The following is a 17,882-nucleotide window of genomic DNA, read 5'->3' as shown; positions in this document are numbered from 1 at the left end:
CCCCGACTCTGACGGGCAGACAAAGCCCGGAGGCAGCGGTGATGGTGGCATCGCCCTTCCCCGGCGGGGGCTTCGCCGGCTCCATTATGCTGCTCACAAGGGCCCGTGTGTGCGGTGGGGTGGGGAGGGGGAAGAATTTGGCTTTTGAGGGAGCTTATGCATCCCGTTCGAAAAAAGCCGCCATCTGTTTTCACACGCCCAACAGAAGGCAGCGGGTTCACAGAGGGATGCGGGAGGCTGCAGCTTGGCACCGAAAGTAATTTCAGGGAGCCGGCGCTTTGCTCCTGGTGGGCAGCAGGAGTCCCCTCCCACAAAGGGCTCCATTCCCTCCCTGCCAGTGGAGCTCTTCTGCCCATCTCAGGAGCTCATCCCCTCCGCAGGTGTCAGGGTTTGGGGGTGGCTGATGGATCAGCCTTTTTGTGAGCTCCAGGACAAAGGGCTGATTTCTGTCCCTGCGCTGCCACCTGTTAACGCTCCCCCGGCTTCTCTCTTGCCCAGGCGATCCATGAATGAGATCGTCTGCGTGTCAGCCCCCTCAGCCCACGGCCTGGGGGCTGTTCATGTCTCCGTCAGCGTCGACCGGGCTCAGCTGGAGCGGACTTTGCAGTTTGAGTACATCGATGACCCGAAGGTGCAGCACATCGAGCCCGAGTGGAGCATCGCCAGGTAACAGGAGTCTCTGGCAGCAGGTCCCTGGCAGCGGGACAGAAGCCAGCTTGCCTGGTCTGCGCCTTCTCTTTCAGTGTACTCTCAGTGAGGCCAAAAGAGGGTCTGGAAATGCACATCCTGCCCAGCAGCTTGGATTTCTCAAGGCTGGGCATCTGTGACGTTTGCATTTCCCAAAAATTGGGTCCAGAGTTATTAAAGTAGTTGTGATTACCAAGGCAATTACAGCAGTAGCAGTCTGCACCAAGATTCTGGGAGCACAAATAAAGCCCCAAGATAGCTCCCATCTGCTGAAGAAGTGCACAATTGCTCATTAAAGACTCCTTCTTGTAGTTCTGGAATAAAACAAAACCAGCAACCACCACGAAAAGAAAAAGCTGATGCTAGTCAAAATGTACTGTTTATCCCAAATTCGCTGCTAGGAACAGGGCGGCCGGTGCTGTCACAACACTGTGACGTCGCTGCTGAAAACCCTGAGCCGTCCCCGTCCCCTGGAGTTGCTGCAACACAGCTATTCAGTTCAGTTTTTGATTGTTTTTTTTAAAATTGCCATTGAGAGAAGCGTCTTGCAGTAGGCTCTGTGAGAAGTTTGCTTTGAATCCCGATTCCAGAGTGTGTCTGGGTTTGGGTGCGGTGGGTTTGTCGGGCTGGGCAGGGCAGAGGGGTCTGAGGGGAGCAGCCGGGCTCTGCTGTGGCGCCGCTGGAGACTCGGGTGAGGCTGGGCCGCGCTGCTCCAGTTAACACATGCGAGAGCAAGCCAAGAGTGAAAGACTTTGCCCAGGGGCTCTGGCTGTAGGAGGCTGGGGGTACTCTAGCCCCAGGGGTTGTGTCCTCCCTGGCCCTGAGGACGCCGGGTGCTCCTCATCCCTCCCCTGCTCTCTGTGACAACTTGCTGCGTCTGCAGCCCAGATGCGAGTGCACGTCAGTTCCTTCACTGCACGTACCATTTATCGTGCTCCTTAAAAACATCACGGTGTAAATCATTAAACACTGTGACTAATTTATTGTCTTACGTATTTAGTCTCAGCTCAGTTGATTTCTTTGGTCCCATTTCTCATCCTGCCGCCTTGCAGCGCAGTTAGTTGGGAGAGGGTGCAGCTGAGAGTAGAAAATGGAGCGAACTTGGAACACTGCTCCCCAGCGACTCGGGGATTAATCCTCGCTGTCACCTGGTGCCTGAAGTGTCTGCAGAAAACATCTTTCTGAGATCAACAAGCATCCTTGTTGTCGAGCACACTCGCTCTGCGCAGCCCCAGTCCCTCCTGCCAGAGGCATTAATCAGGTTCTCCTGGTTCTCCGCAGCGGACACACACCTCTGACCGTCACCGGCTCCAACCTGGACGTGATCCAGGAGCCGAGGATCCGCGTCAAGTACAACGGCAAGGAGTTTGTCAACGTGAGTAGCTGCTGTCAGCCCGGGAGCATTCTCGTGCGCGGCGGGTCCCCCTGCCCTGACGCACGTGTGCGGTCGCTGGTGCCAGCGCTCTCTGTGTGATGAGACTCACTGTGGCAAAAGCTGCTCTGGGGGTGTTTCTGTAGACTCACCCAAATTGGGGACCCTTGAAGAGAGGGATTCTGACAGGCAGAAATGGGAAATTCCTTCCTCAGCTACATGGTAACAGCCAAGGAGTTTTCAAAGCTAGAAATGGAGGACTCCGTTTTAGGTCATCTCCGTCACCTGAAATTCTGTCTTGGGTCAGGTAAACTTGTTTGACTCCTGAAATTCCCCTTTTTTTGTCAGTCTTTGGGTCCTGAGAGCTCTCCTCTCCACAGCATCCTTCCATTTCCAGTACCTAGCTCGGTGCTACAGGCACTTTCCGATGGGAAGCCCGTCGCCATCCCCACCATTCCCAGCTGCTCCACGCTTCCCATTTTAGTCCTGCTCTCGCTGTAAAAGCCCAGAGCTAAGCGCTGAGACCTGCTGGCTACAAGGCTGCTATGTTTAACTAGTGTCTCTCTAGCTGCTTCTCTATAAATAAACTCCTATTGCTGCAGCTCTGGGTCCAGCAAGGCTGTACCAGCCCGGGGAGGGGAGGAGGGAGGGGACTCACTTCTGAACAAGGAGCTGTCAGGCCACTTTGCAGCTTGATCTGCACAGTACAGCCCGGTGCTGCCTCCCCGAGCCCTCCTCGCCGCACGAAGGATGCTGGGCATGGGACTCTGGGTATTTTGGTGAATCTGGGTGTTGTTTTTATGCCTCCTTCCCCTACTCTCTTCTATCACCCTGATGTTCCCAAACCAAGGCGTCAGTAGCAGAGCTGGGGGTGATCTGGAATGCCACCCCCTTCCCCTATCTGTATTTTTCCAGTCCAGGAGTGAGGAACTGAAATTAATCCTCAGCAAAACAGGAACTAAGCAATGTTCTTGTATGCTTCAAATAAGAACTGTACCTCCAGGACCCACAGAAATTATTTCAACCAAGTAAAGCTGAAATACATCATTTCTATGCAGTGCTCTCTCTGACGGGGTCTATATTATCTTGGAAAGGGCAGATCACTTAGCACTCTTTTCCTATTCCCTTTCTCTGTTCCCCTTTGAAGACCTTTTACATCTGAGCTCTTTTTTTTTTTTTTTAAAGACATCTAATTTTGTTGCTAGCAGTTGCAGTTATAGTGCTACAAAAATAATTCTGAAGACACAAAACTGAGTGGAATTAAATCTTGCACACATGGAGGGAGACTGAGTGGTTGGGCTCTTGCTGCTTTGTAAAGCAAGAGTCTCATGACTCAGCCAGCTCCCTGCTTCCAGGGCTGGGGGAGTCCTCAGCCCGGTAGAGATGACCTTCATGTTCCCTCCAGCCCACGAGTGCCGGGTGATCGTCCCTCTCCCTCGCTGGCATTTGGGAATTGCCTCTCATCACCCATTTGTAGCAGGGGCCAGGTATTGGCTAAGGGTCTGTTTTGAAGCTGGCATTGCCAAAAAGGGTGACACTGGAAAGAAAAAGTAAAGGAAATAGGGCTGTGACCCACTCTGCAAGCCTCTAGCTCCTTTCAAACTGTGCTCGTTTCGAACTCGTTCTCCGTCTCTGCCTCTGCGCTGGCTGGAGGGGAAGCAAATCCCCCCAAGCCTTGGCTGCCGTGTGTCAAACGTGCATTAAACGCTTCCAGGCAGACATGAATCCGCTGGACTTTTCACTGAGTATTTAAGGAATCGGAACATTGTTGTTCGGGTCAGGATAAGTTTTTCCCTGCCATCTTTCAAAGCATCACCTTCCCCACAGGTCTGCAAGGTGGTGAACGCCACGGCGCTGGCCTGCCTCGCTCCCCCCCTCACCTCCGAGTACCGACCCGGCCTGGACGCCGTCGAGCGGCCGGATGAGTTTGGGTTTATCTTTAACAACGTGCAGTCCTTGCTGGTCTACAACGACACCAAGTTCATCTACTACCCCAACCCGACGTTTGAGCTGTTGAGCCCGACCGGGGTGCTGGAGCAGAAGCCGGGGTCACCCATCATCCTAAAGGTAAGAAGACCCTTACCTGCTGGCAGCAGGAAAAAATCCCAGGGAGAGGACTGGAAGATTCTCCTCATTTACAGAATGAGGCACGCTAGACAGAGTCCCGCCGCTTGCACAAGCTGGGAATGAGATGAAAAATGGAGAAGTTCACTGCATCTTTGTGTGATCTTCTCTCCCCTTGTCCCTAGGGCAGAAACCTGTGCCCACCCGCTCCTGGAGGAGCCAAGCTCAACTACACGGTGCTCATCGGAGAAACGCCGTGCGCTGTCACCGTCTCCGAGACCCAGCTGCTCTGCGAGCCCCCGAATCTCACCGGACAGCACAAAGTGCTGGTGAGAGACCCAGCACTCCTGTCAGCATCCCGCCCCGCCCTCCTTCCCGTCCTTCCTCCTCCTCCAGCTCGCTAAATTGCTTGGATATTGAGTGCAATTTCTTGTCCAAGGATCAGTAGGATTTTAGATGTTTATGGCTGTCTCATTAGAAGCTTAAAATATTGATGTGGATTAGGATGGAGAAACTTCTTCCCTCCCTGAACCTCACCACCTGTTCTCAGCGCCTTCTAGAAGGAACAGATCTTTCTGGCAGTGCCTTCAGCACCGGGTACCAGCCTTTCTCTGGTGCTGCTTGCTCTGCCTTCAGTAGCTGGGACCGTTCTCAGGGGGCTGTGTTCTGCCTTCTGTAGGGACATTATCAGTCCTTGTACCAGACCTGGTGTGCAAAGCAGATGGAAAGATTTTGCCTTTTCCCAAAGCAGAAGCAGCCGGGGACATCCAAACGCTGGACTGGTTGGATCAACAGCCTCATCCAGGATAACGGGATCTCCCTCTGCTTGGGCTTTGTGTGTCGCCACTTCTGCCGATCTGCTCGCAGACCAAGCACGCAGCTGCTGAAGTGCATGAGTAGAGCCCAGATGAGATTGTAATTGTGATTTATTTCCTTTAAGTTCAACATCCAAAACGTATCCAGATTATCGTGGTGTGATTTAGCAGAAGCGCGAACTGGCTGAGAGCTGCTTGCATCTGTGGCCAGGGCACATCCAAGAAAAACCTGTCCCAGCATTAACCTCCAGCGTGTTTGCTCTGCGGCTTTCACATGAGGCTTTCTCTTCCCTTCTCTGTTCTGTCTTTTGAGTCAATCTGGTTTCTTGTCAGCAAAATTATCACTGGGTTGCTAATGTCCACGGTTTACAAAAGGGACCTGAAAGCTTATAAAATGAAAGTCAAATGGAGCCATCAGATAATAAGAACAAAGCCCAGATAGTGAAGGGCTGGCACATTTATCATGACTTGAAGCCTCGCTGTGCTCACATAAGCAGCACCCTCCATGGCTGAAGGTGGTTGGAGTTGCTCTAGTCTGTGCAGAAGCAGTTCGGTGCTTCCTTCGGGGTCTGTTCCCCTGGTGTGTCCCTGGCCGGGAAGGCTGGCGCTTTGGGGCAGGCTGACTTACCTGAAGCTGCTCTTTACCTCCGTCGTGTTTTGTAGGTCCGTGTTGGTGGTATCATCTTCTCCCCCGGTTCGGTGAGCATCATCTCAGACAGCCTCCTGACCCTGCCAGCCATCGTCAGCATCGCAGCTGGAGGCAGTCTGCTCCTCATCATCGTCATCATCGTCCTCATCGCCTACAAGCGCAAGTCCCGAGAGAACGACCTGACCCTCAAGAGGCTGCAGATGCAGATGGACAATCTGGAGTCCCGGGTGGCCCTGGAGTGCAAGGAGGGTCAGTACTGCCTGGGACCAGGCACTCTCTGTATCGGGTAGTCCCGAGCTTTCCCCACTGCAGCCACCCAGTCACCCGGTTTTTGCAGGGAGCACCGGGGCATGTGCCCCCCCCCAGGTTTGCGTGCCCTCCCCGGCGCAGGAGGGTGGGCTGCGACAAGTGTGTCAGCGGCAGACACGGCTCCGCTGCTTTAATGTGCAGAGAATAGGATTAGAGCTTGATCCCGCTTAAGCGACATGCCTGGATCGCGTTGGGAGCACGGCACGAGCCCCAGGGTGCCCGGCACAGCGTGCCCCCTTGTCTAACGGCCTTTTAGTAACGAGCTTTTAAAAAGGCACAGAGCGAGATAAGGAGCAGAGGAGGTTTGGACGCCCCAAGGAACAATGTGTGTCCCAAACAAAAGGCAGGAGGGCTGGAAGGCTGGTCCAGTCCCTCCTCCAGTCTGTAAGATGTGAGCCCAGAGCAACAGGAGCAGGGCTGAGGGATAGGAAGCAGCTCCTCGGGCATTTGCTCCTGGGATATCTCGTGTGTTATTTGGAGCAGCTGGAGCTGCCGCTTGTGGATTTCAACACAGTCAGGTGCTGTCCCTCGCAAGGAGTCGGCTGAGCCCGGCCTCTCCTCAGCAGGTGGAGGTGAGCAGTCTGGTGTGTAGCTGGTGGCTTGAGACAAAAACCTCTGGGGAGGGGTGCTGCTGCTGTTTCATACGTCCACGCAGCTGGAAGGGAGCTTAGCAAATCAAAGGAAAAAAAATAGATGCAAATTTTGTAGTGTGACCTCAGTGTATAGGGAGGATTCCGTTTGATTTGTTCAGCTGATTTTGAAAGGAGGATAGCCTTGGAAGTATGGGACAAAAATGAAATATGTTCAGGAGAGGCTACAGCTTTGGCCTGGGCACAGCCTGGCTGGGCTGCAGAGACCTTACTGAGCCTGCATTTCGTACTTCAGAGAATGAACACAGTGACACGCGTGCAGCTGTGAAACGTGGTGATGTTGTTATGAGAGGAAGAATAAATTCCTTCCTGACCCCTGCATCAGGCAGTTTCTGTTCAGATTTGCTCTGCATCACATTTGGTTGTTTTGGCAACTGTTGACAGAGGAGGAGGAGAAGGGAAAATATGGGAGGCATGAAGTTATGAAGATAGATTTTTATTTTTATCTGCAGCCTTTAAAGGTGTTTTAGGTGCGTGTACACAGGTGTGAACCGCATACAAATTAATAACCATCTTTTGTTCTCCGCGTCTGCTCTGTGCAGTGCGTGCTCTCTCACCCTCAGCTGCTGAGACAAGTCTCCCAGGGTGAGGGTCTGTCTGAGACCCTCTCCGAGTTGGTTTCGTGAGCTGACACGTTTATGGCTGATGCTGTGCCCCCAAGGAGAACAGGCAGCCCTCCCCAAAGCCTCTGCCCCGCGCCTCATCCGTCTTTCTCTCTCTTGTTCTGTTCCCCCTGAGCAGCTTTTGCAGAGCTGCAGACAGACATCAATGAATTAACCAGCGACCTGGACCGCTCCGGGATCCCGTACCTCGACTATCGGACGTATGCCATGAGGGTCCTTTTCCCCGGCATCGAGGACCATCCTGTGCTGCGAGAGCTGGAGGTGAGGAACGGGCTGTGCTCTGCCCTTCGAAGTTTCTCTGAGCACTTGCCAAACCCTGGAACACACTTGTGCTTTCCACTGGGGTCAGCAGGCTGAGCCCTGAGTTTATTTTGTCAAAGAACCTGTTTTTTTATCTCCAGAACACATTGCTTGATTCCTTTTGGTTTCTTCTCCCTGATGTTGCTTTGATTGTGTTTTATGGGGTCTTATATTGCAATAAGCCAGCAGCAAAGCACGCCAGGTAAGTTCTTGGTGTCCTTTTAAAGTCCCTTTTAAAGCCCTTCTGGCACAGGGCAGGCTGTGCTCCTGAGCATCCTCCTGCTGCTGTTCGTGGCGTGTCCACAGGAGGGCAAGCAGCGAGCCCAGGCTTGGCCACACTCCTGCTTGGCTCAGAGCAGGCACTTTGGTCTCCCTGGCTTTTCCACAAGTGCATGTAAATATGCATATATATATATATATACACACATACGTATAAGATTTTCCCTGAGGATATAGAAGAATAGGTAACGTGCAAGGGTCCATCAGCAAAACAGGCAGTCTTCAGCTGGAGATGTAGAATAAAGAACTGTTGATTGCTTGCGCTCCATCCTGCTGCACTGCTTTCCCAGGCAGAAGCTACGTAGCATTAAGGCATCGAGTCAGGTTCCTTTCCAGGGGGCCACCAACACTGAGCAGCTGCTGCGGTGTTGGTAAAACTCCCACAGGCTTTGAACCAGCCTCTCTCAGCCCATTCCCATGCCCTGAATTTTCCAGTCCCACACATTATGTTCGCTATTTAAATTGCCAAATAAACTGATGCTCCAGCAAACAAATATGAATGCTTTTTATTTGTTTTACTCATGAAAAGCAGAATTGCAGAAGTGATAAATGTGTTGCCAATTACACAGTTGCTTAATTATGTAATGTTAGTAAAACCAATACATAAGTCTCCAAGATGTTTGGTAAAGAGTTGCTTAATGTAGTTCATCATTTTCACTTGTGATGAATTTTTTGAATCTGCAACTGGCTGAAAGCCTCAATTAATTTTTTACACTTGTCCCATAATAAAGCAATAGTCTAAATTAGTATTTAATTTACTTACAAGACTGTCACTTTTTGTGCAGAACAAGCAAAACTGCGTGTCAGTTCTAGGGCCGTTAGCCTTCAAGCAGCAGCTTTATGGCAGGCAGAGAGTGCAGCTTGGAGCGATGATTAAGACAAGTGGTTCTAAGTGCTGCAGGACAGAAGGGGTGACACTTGTTCAGGACAGACCAGAGACCATGTTCGGGATGCTGAGACCCTGAGGGATGGGGTGCTGGTTTCTGCACCCAGGGTTAAAGCGCTCACCTCCCTGCAGTGATGGCAGTGACCCCGCAGTGATGCAGAGCTGCCCGCCGGGCGCTTTTCTCCCCTGCCTTGCCTGATGGCCTCGATCTCCTCCACCGCAGGTCCAAGGGAACGGGCAGCAGAGCGTGGAGAAGGCCTTGAAGCTCTTTGCTCAGCTGATCAACAACAAAGTCTTCCTGCTGCCCTTCATCCGGACGCTGGAGCTGCAGCGCAGCTTCTCCATGCGCGATCGCGGCAACGTGGCCTCGCTCATCATGACGGGGCTGCAGGGCAAGCTGGAGTACGCCACCGACGTGCTGAAGCAGCTGCTCTCCGACCTCATCGAGAAGAACCTGGAGAACAAGAACCACCCCAAGCTGCTCCTGCGCAGGTAACGCAGGGGGACGGGGAGGGGACAAGGCTGCGGGCAGGTCAGCGCGGTGCCCCAGGGTGGCACAGCCACGCTGCTGGTGACATCAGGAGCAGGGTGCTGGTGTTGAAAGGAAAATACTGCTCTCCATGGGGGACGTTGGATGACCCATCTGTTTTCCTGCCTGTCTCCAGGACGCAGGGTTGCCTTTACTCCGTGATTTCACAGATGGCTGAGCAGGGTCTCAAATTGGATCCGAGGGAGCTGTTACCTCAGCAGCATCTCCGTCTCACTCATAATTTCCTGCCTTGCCCCAGCAGTGGCCCCTCCCCTGGCTTGGCTGAGAGCCCCTGATGATTCCAGAACTGCCACCTCTCCCATCCAGCTGCCCGTGCCCCAGCTCCTGCTCCTCTGCCCTGCGTGTGCAGAGATGCCCGAGGTTGTGCTGGGAAATGGCAGAAAGAAAAACAGGGAGAACCGTGTATCGATGTCAGCCAGATCAGCTGCCACAAGTAAAAGGCCACCCATGTTCTCCGCATTGTGAGCCACCTCCATCCGTGTCCCACTGGGTCCGGGCTGTGCTGCAGAGCTTGGTCTGGGCTGCGCCTGCGGCTCCACCGGCATCAAACCGGAGCGGGCGGATGAAAGAGGGGGGAAGATTTCACAGCTCTAGGAAAAATTCAGGGATTCCTCCAGCCATAATGAATATACTTGACAGGAAATTGCTTTAAATCTAGCTGTGTTTGCGGAGGCAATAACTCATCTCGGGAAAGGAAGCCGTCTTAATTTCCCCTGTGGTTTGACGAGTCGCTGGGAAGGCATCTTCTGCCTCAGCCCTCAATAATGACTTTTCACAGTGCTCCAAAAAATACACGGCTGGTGATCAGAGCCGTGGTCTCTCCTCCCTGCAGCACCCAGCAAAGAGATGGGGCTCTGGGCAGCACCAGCGGCATCGGGCCTGGCTGTCCCGCACTGAAATTCAGCCATTTCACAGGAAATCTGGTCCAGCGTTTCACAACCCTCATTGTAAAAAATTTCTTCTTTATACCTAGTCTGAATTTACCCCCTTTCAGTTGAAAAGCAGTACCCCTTGTCCTGTCGCTACGGCTGGAGCCCTGTCCCAGCCCTGTGCCCCCGAGCTCCCGGCTGGTGGTGATGCACAAAACAGCCTGGGTTGGAATGTCTTGTTCTGACTTAATAAGGAGTGATCAGCCACAAAGTGTGATACTTCTTTTTTTTTTCGTATTTTTGAGCTCTCTGGTGGCAGCGGTTGATAATTGGCACTCAGTTCTTTCTCTCTTTCTTCCTTGTTTCCCCCCTCTCTCTTTCTTCCATGACTACCCCTCGCGGGAGACAGCAAGAAAGTTGACATTAAATCAAATAGCTTCTCTGGTTCCTGGCACAGAGCGCAGCACACAGCAGTTTGGAGACCTAGATATAGCAGGGAAAATTAATAAAATACATATTTATTTTTTGGGTTCTCTCAGCTCTCTTTGTTTAGGCTTGTTGTATTCCCGGTGCCTCAGAAAGTCAGAGGAGCAGCCAAGGCGCTGGTGGCTGGCGTCAGACTCCTTTGGAGAGTCACCTCTGGATCGTGCTTTGCCCACGTTATGTGGTCAATATGAGAAGGGTTTTCTCCAAATCTAGGGCTTCTCCCCTGCCACGTTCATCTTCGGCAGCTTATTTTTCATTTCTAAAGGCAGACCTCTAACAGCGTGTCGGACAGCAGCGCCAGGGCTGTAGCTTTTTGCTGTTCTTTCAGCTTCTCTTGCCAGTTCTTAATTTAGTATTCTATTAACAGAGCAGTTCATTAAATTAATATTCACCTTGAAGTCCTGAATGTATCGTTTTCTGAATTCTTCACCTATTCCTTATTTTGTGTCACTGAGTTCCCCTTTTCCGTGGCTCACCAGCACGGCGTTGTGGTAGTGCCCCTCCTCCTTAACTGGGTGACTGAAATATTTTAAACACTCTGTGTGTCAATTTGTAGGTTGAATTTTTAGGCAGTTAATCAATTCAGGCTTAAATTCTTTGGCGATCTGCAGACGTTTTCCATGACTTCCTGGCAGGTGTTGCAATCCTAAGACATGATGGATAATGTGACCCCGAGCCCGTTTGCTGGCTGGCGTCGTTTTTTTGCTGAAATCTGTGGCTCCTGTTTATGCTTGACTTCGGGATCAAACCCTGTTGCTTCTAGAGCCTGTGGTTGTCATTCAATGCCAACGTTTGCAAACATGTGGGATGCTGTGTGAATACATACCAAGAGTCAGCCCCTAATTCAAGGCAGCAGAGCAGATGGGGGAAAACAGGGAAAAAGCATCCAGAGCGAGATGGGGACAGAGGAAAGGGTGCTGCTTCCCAGAGGAGAGGGTGCTGCAGAGGGCAGGATGTTGGATCCACCCCTCTTTGCTTGCTGAAATTTGGATGAGATCCTGGTGTCGTCCTCCTGCCCGCCGCGGGGCTCAGCTGTGGGCTCGCTGCCACCAGCCCAGCCATCCTGTCCCTGTGCCAGGAAAAGGGATGGTGGTGCTTTAAGGCAAGTCTCCCCGTCCTGCAGAGCCAGCATTAAAAACTATCATTAGGAGCCATTGTATTTAAATTAGAGATAATCTTGGGCACAATGTGGGGAGAGGACACTGGGTGGGACCGGGGAGAAAGCTGCAATTTCCCTGCCATTGTCACTCTGCTGTCCCTGATTGCCAGGAACCGCTGCAAATCCCAGTGATTTACTGAGCCAGGCTGTAATTTGCACCACGTGCGAGGAGCCGAGTGTCACCAGGCTCCCTGTCACCAGCCCCGTCAGGGCTGTCAGCTGGGCGAGCTGCTCTCAGCCCCGTGCAGCTGGGGAGGCAGCGCTGGCCGCATCCTGCTGCCTGCGCGGGGGCTGTACCCGGGCGCAGCCGGCTTCTGCCGCCTGGGGGGGATTCGGGGCGTCTCGTGAGCGGTTTGGCTTCGTGCGTAACGTCCGTGTCTCCGCTGCTTCCCTAGGACCGAGTCGGTGGCCGAGAAGATGCTGACCAACTGGTTTGCCTTCCTCCTCCACAAGTTCCTCAAGGTAAGGAGGGGTGGAGCTGAGGCCCCGCCGGCGCTTTGCTGGCTCGTCCCCCAACCATCCCTGGGGTGAATCTGGGCTTGAAGCTCCTCAGCCGGACTGACTCCAAGCCAGAAGATGTAGTAGCCAGGCAGGGGAGGTGGAAATTTGCCCGGAGATGCCCACGCCTGGGGCTGCTGTTCCATGGGCTAAGCCAAGCTGTCACAGCCTTGTCCTCAGCCGCCTTCAACCCTCAGATCTCCTGGATCCTGGATCTCCTCATGTAATGGAGTTTCTGTTGCACCTCTTTAGTACTTGGGAAGAATTCTCACATCTCCATACTTGGGCTCCCAGATTTTTTTTTTAACTTTACTTGTGGTTTTGGAAGCCCCACAGAATTTGCTTCATGGGAGTGAGCAATGAGATCAAGATCTCAAATCGCCTTTTTATTTTACAGCCATGTGGATCCAGTAGAGATTTACTAGGCCAAAGACAACATGCCCATCGAGCAGTGGAGCTCGTGGTTTTGGCCGTCCTCTCCGGGAGCTGCTGGGGGCTGAGCCTGGGTTGCATGTGTGCGAAGGGCTGAGTCCGTGGGACTGTGCCTCCGCCGAAACGAACCCTGTGCAAAGTCGTGGGCGAGCTGGTGGTCCTGGGGCAGATGCACCTTCACCTCTCTGTTAGTTTTCCTGTCTATCTCGTTGGGTAGGAATGTGCTGGAGAGCCGCTCTTCATGCTCTACTGTGCCATCAAGCAACAGATGGAGAAAGGTCCCATCGATGCCATCACAGGAGAAGCTCGCTACTCCCTCAGTGAGGACAAACTGATCCGGCAGCAGATTGAGTACAAGACTCTGGTGAGTGATGGCTGTAGAGGCTGCCCTTGAATGACTTCTGTCCTTCCCACTTGGGCATGAGCTGTTCTGGCCTTTAGGCCAACGATTAGGACACAAATGTGAAGTATTAGACCCATGCCCAAGTCAGGTGTGTCCCTAATGTGCAGGTATGATTAGCCTTTGCTGGGGCTTTGAAGAGCAGGGTTTGAGGGGACCATTTGATCTCCTTGGTCATTGAGCATTGATCTCCTTTGTGCAAATGAAAATGGACACCTGGGACTCTTCTCTTAGCAATCGCCATAAAGATGCCCCAGGTGCAACGGCGATGATGCAATTAGGGATGCAGTGTGGTTTTCCTATGAGAACGGGTTGTTGCGATATGTGGTTACAGTTCTCCTGGGTGCTTGTCTGTAACCTTTTAGAGCATGGTGTGGTTCTCCTTCCCTTCCAGATCCTGAACTGTGTGAACCCAGATAACGAGAACAGCCCAGAGATCCCCGTGAAGGTGCTGAACTGTGATACCATCACTCAAGTCAAAGAGAAGATCCTCGATGCAGTATACAAGAATGTCCCGTATTCTCAAAGACCAAGAGCTGTTGACATGGACTTGGGTAGGAGCCTCCCTGCCGCGTAGGAGGGGGAAGATCGGAGAGGTTGATCAGTGATTCATGGTGGGTTTCGCAGAGCTTGAAAACCAGAGCTCAGGATGCACATCACCAGATGTGTTTGTGTCCCTAGAAAGCACGCCAAGCTTTGAGCTCTGTGGGATCAGCCAACTGTCCGTTGACCACAGGGCCAATAATCCCTGAAGCCTCCTTCGCTCTGCTGAGAATTCAGCTTTCCCTGGGTGTCTTTTCGGGGGAGATGGGCTTTTCCCCAGGCTCATCTGTGCAGTAATTACTTGGGCCAGAAATGGATAGAGCCTGCTAGTGCCTTTTCCCTCTCTGACCATCGTGTCTGCCTGGTTTTTGCCTCTCCCGCAGAGTGGCGGCAGGGCCGGATAGCTCGTGTGGTCCTGCAGGATGAAGACATCACCACCAAGATTGAAGGAGATTGGAAGCGCTTGAACACCTTGGTGCATTATCAGGTAAGAAAGCAGCCCCAGCAGACAGCTCCTAGAAACCTGCCAGGAGGGAAGAAAAGCAGAAATTTAATTCCCAAGTATCTCGTCTACCAAGACAGAGAGGGAGGTCACATTTGTATGATAAAGCAGAAGGGTTCAATGTGCTTGTGCATTAGATGGGAAAGCAACCTTGACGTGGATCTTAAAGAAACTAGCAGAGTTGAAAATTGGCTAAATTAAAACCGCCAGCCGTGCCAGTGAGATAGAGGGAGCAGAGGCAAGGGCTTGGCTGGAGGTGCGGGGCAGGGGAGGGAGGGAGGGAGGGATGGTACGTGGGGGCTCAGCTCTCTGGGGGTAGTCTGAGACAACCGGGAGTGCAGCAGGGAAGAGTGGGAAGTCTCTGCCTGCCTTCAGAGCTTTACAAACACTGCACGATGTGATGATCTGGTGTAAAGCACTGGCTGCACCAGCAAGTGGTGTCTCGTCGGTGTTGACTCCTAAGCGTCGTGCAAGGAGTGAAGAATGGAAACAAAGCAAATGCTTCAAATTCTGTCACATGGGAGGGTCGAGGGAGTGCTGCCGGGAGGTACGGGAAGAGGCCAGGTGAAGAAAAGGTGAATATCAAGAGCAGCTTCTTGACAGAGTGACGTCAAACCTCCTAAGTCCCAAACCTAGCCTTCCAAGTCAAGGGACAGGAGCTTTGCTACTGAAGCCATATAAAATAAAGGTGGGCAGTTGAAGATGCTCTGCTGTGCGTTGGCCAGAGCGGGCGAGTTGACCTAAAGGATTTTTCCCATCTTTAGCTTTTGCAGCTTGCGTGCCCCAGCGCAGGCTGCCCTGGGCAGGCGTGTATCTGTTGGAAAGGGCTTCTAGCGGCGTGTGAGAGATGGAAAGAGAGGTAAAGATGGAGCCGAGGAGGGTTTGGTGAAAGAGAATCAAAGGCTTTTACTCAAAGCCTGTCTGCAGCAGAGGATAACTGCATTAATTGGCACCTGTAACCTACTACTGTCCATCACCACCTACACTGAAGTGTTTAGTATTTAATCTGGCATCCTTCTCTGTTTATACACCATCTCAAGTCCATCAGCGTGACTCATGCTGTGTAAGTTGAATGCGAGCCAGTATCGACAGGAGCCGTATAATCAAGGAGCGAGGCAGAGAGAATGGCATAAATATGTGAAGAGCATGTAAAAAAAAAAACCAACAAAAAAACCACCTCAAGGGTCAACTTTTCCAAGCAGCCCACAGGATTTAAGTGCAGCTTACTGTAAAATGTCGTAGGAGTTGTGCAGATGAATTCTATTTCTTCTAAAGTCTGTTTTACCTGACAGTTGCAAGGGATTAACCAACATGCAGGGAAGCAGCAAGACTTTATTAGGCCTTGATCTTTAAAAGTCATCTTAAGGAAGTCACAAGTGAAAGCTGTCTTTGATGCTGTTGGGTGTGAGGGGAGGGAGTGCTTCCATTGTAGCGCCTGTGGGAAAAGCTGAGCCACAAGTTTACCCGTAAAATAAACAAAATCCTTGCAGCGCTCAAGATGCTGCAGCTATTCCTGCCATTTGAATGTTTCCAGTTTTGCTCTGGAACAAAGTAGAAGTTTGCTGCCAAGCATCCAAACAGGTACCGATGGCACATGTCGCTCCTCGCTCTGGCGGCGCAGGCTGGCGGAGCCGTTTCAGCCATAAAAAGAAGCCAAATTCTTTGCAGAGCAACACAAATCTTGTCAAGGCAGGGCTTTTGCCAAAAGCAAACAGCTTTTTTTTAATTATTTTTTTTTGGTATTCCTACCAGGTTGTTTTTTTCTCTTTCAGTAATAAATGTTTTTTATTGGGTATCAAAAATACAGATGCTCCGGGACTACACAGTAAAACAAATATGTGGGCAAAGACACAGCTTAGGAGAGGGTATAAAATCATTTGAGTTTTAAGCGCTGCTCTCTCACCGCTTTAACAGGAGTGTTGCATATAAAACAGGTGTGGTTCAAGCTGTAAAAATGAAACCTAGATTTCTCTAGCTTTTGGAGGACCGATGAAGATTTCTAAATTTCTAGGAAAAAAAAACCCAAACAAAAACCCAAGCAAAAATCTAGCTCTGTAAAGCTGTCTCCATCTTTTGTTCAGAGCTGTCTTGTCTTTATCCTTGGTCGGATAACGTCTGCTTTTATCTGCTGATCTGAAGGCAAAAGGGATCTCTGGATTGTGGGAATTGGAGCTGCTCAGCGCCCTGTTTCCCGCTGATAGCACCGGGCAGGTTTGGGCTTTTGTGGAGGTGGAAGCAAGGACCAGATCCTGCCCCTTCCTCACAGCCTCCACCCTGCTCCAGATTCTGGGTCCGTTTGCTCCGCAGCTCCTGGGCTCAAACCCCTGCCAGGGACCAAAGCTGCCTCTTCCTCCTCCTCCTCCTCCTCCCCCCCGTGCTCCGGGCTAGGGGGGAGCTCTGCAGAGGGCACTTATTTAATTCCAACAGTTTCTCAGCTCCACGCTTGGCTGCTGGATTTCGACACTATTGCATTTGTTTTCTGCATGCTTAGGATGATAAAAATATGATACATATCTGCATCAACCGATAAAGCGTGTTTTTTCCAGGGAAGCCTTCACATGCAAAAGCCAGATTGGATTTAGGAAGAAAAATTCATCTTTCTGTAATATTTGCAAACCACTTTATAGAATTATACAGAGGACTGTGTGCCTGCTGCTGATTTCGTCATCTATAAAAATAGATGTATCGGTTAAATAGGCGTAATTCTTTGTTAAATTCTCTGGAGCTTTTAAACTATATTATGAGGAATTGTATTACATTTGTGTGGTATCCTTTTGCTTTCCTGACTATTAAACTCCACAGGAGAGTCTCACCCCACATGGCTTTACTCAAGAAAAATGAAACACTGAATTTAATATCAAATGATTTACAGCGGCTCATGCAGGGTTAACTCCAAGGCAGCATAACATGAATACCTGTCAGCCCCTGTGAGTCTGCAAGAGACTAGCAAAGTATTTTAAATGAAAAATTCGAAGCAGAGAGGGCAGATTGGTGTGGAAAATGAGACGTATGAGGCAAGGGTGCTGTGAATGTGGCGCTGGCATCCTCGCTGCATCCCCGCTACCCCACGCGAATGCAGGGTTATTGTCCTGGCTCACCGCTCCAGGTTCCTTTTTCTTTTTTTCCCCTCTTTCTTTAAGGTGTTTTTCCAGCTTGTCGAAGAATCGGAACATTTGTAAAGTTGTAAACCAGCCAGGCAGCTTCGCAGGCGTCTCTGGGGTTTTATGGGAGTGTGGCAACGGCGGAGCGAGATGGGAAACGAATGCGCGTTACATCTGATGCTAATTTGCACGCTGGTGTTTTTTAGCTGACAAGAGCCATTCGACCCAAAAATTTAGAGAGTGAGAGTGCTCTGTGCGCGTGTGGAATTTTTAGTGCCTCTCCCCCAGTTAAGCACAGCCGGGGTGGCAGCAGATCCCGGCGCAGGGAGCTGCTGCTGCCGCCTCCATGGGAGCACCTTGGGCTGCCGGCACCCCCGGGTTTCTCCCTGGTGAAACTGAGCTGAAGTGGCAGCTAATAACAGCCTGGGAAAATAATATCACTGCTGATCATTTCTTCCATTGACTTAATAAATTGGATGAAGTGAGGCAGGAGCAGGAGAGGAGATAACAGAGGGTGTGCGAAGGGTTTTGCTTAGAAATATCTCACTTCTGTACTGTGGAACGCGGGTGACTTATTTCAGCTATCACTAGCAATTGTAAAAACTTGCATCTACATGAAATCTTTCCTCTGAGTGCAACCTAAGGACTTGAAGATCACTGCGTGCAGGTCACCTCGATGTTGGGCAAACACCCCTTCTGCCCCAAGCC

At 51.4% G+C, this 17,882-nt stretch overlaps 1 protein-coding gene across 1 annotated transcript in view; it reads left to right on the top strand.

The window, feature by feature from the left end:
- Positions 1-41: 41 nt before the first annotated feature.
- Positions 42-17,882, top strand: part of LOC104275166 (plexin-A2) — a 25,261-nt gene continuing 7,420 nt past the window's right edge. Inside the window, exons 1-12 of the mRNA XM_009871041.1 lie at positions 42-109; positions 499-666; positions 1,969-2,062; positions 3,887-4,126; positions 4,309-4,452; positions 5,602-5,836; positions 7,288-7,430; positions 8,858-9,126; positions 12,094-12,160; positions 12,846-12,992; positions 13,423-13,582; positions 13,955-14,058. Coding sequence (XP_009869343.1) covers positions 42-109; positions 499-666; positions 1,969-2,062; positions 3,887-4,126; positions 4,309-4,452; positions 5,602-5,836; positions 7,288-7,430; positions 8,858-9,126; positions 12,094-12,160; positions 12,846-12,992; positions 13,423-13,582; positions 13,955-14,058 — 1,839 coding nt within the window. The remainder of the gene's footprint in view (positions 110-498; positions 667-1,968; positions 2,063-3,886; positions 4,127-4,308; positions 4,453-5,601; positions 5,837-7,287; positions 7,431-8,857; positions 9,127-12,093; positions 12,161-12,845; positions 12,993-13,422; positions 13,583-13,954; positions 14,059-17,882) is intronic.

Source organism: Apaloderma vittatum, unplaced genomic scaffold (assembly GCF_000703405.1).
Source record: "Apaloderma vittatum isolate BGI_N311 unplaced genomic scaffold, ASM70340v1 scaffold28896, whole genome shotgun sequence".
Taxonomy (NCBI): domain Eukaryota; kingdom Metazoa; phylum Chordata; class Aves; order Trogoniformes; family Trogonidae; genus Apaloderma; species Apaloderma vittatum.
This window is presented reverse-complemented; position numbering and strand designations above follow the sequence as displayed.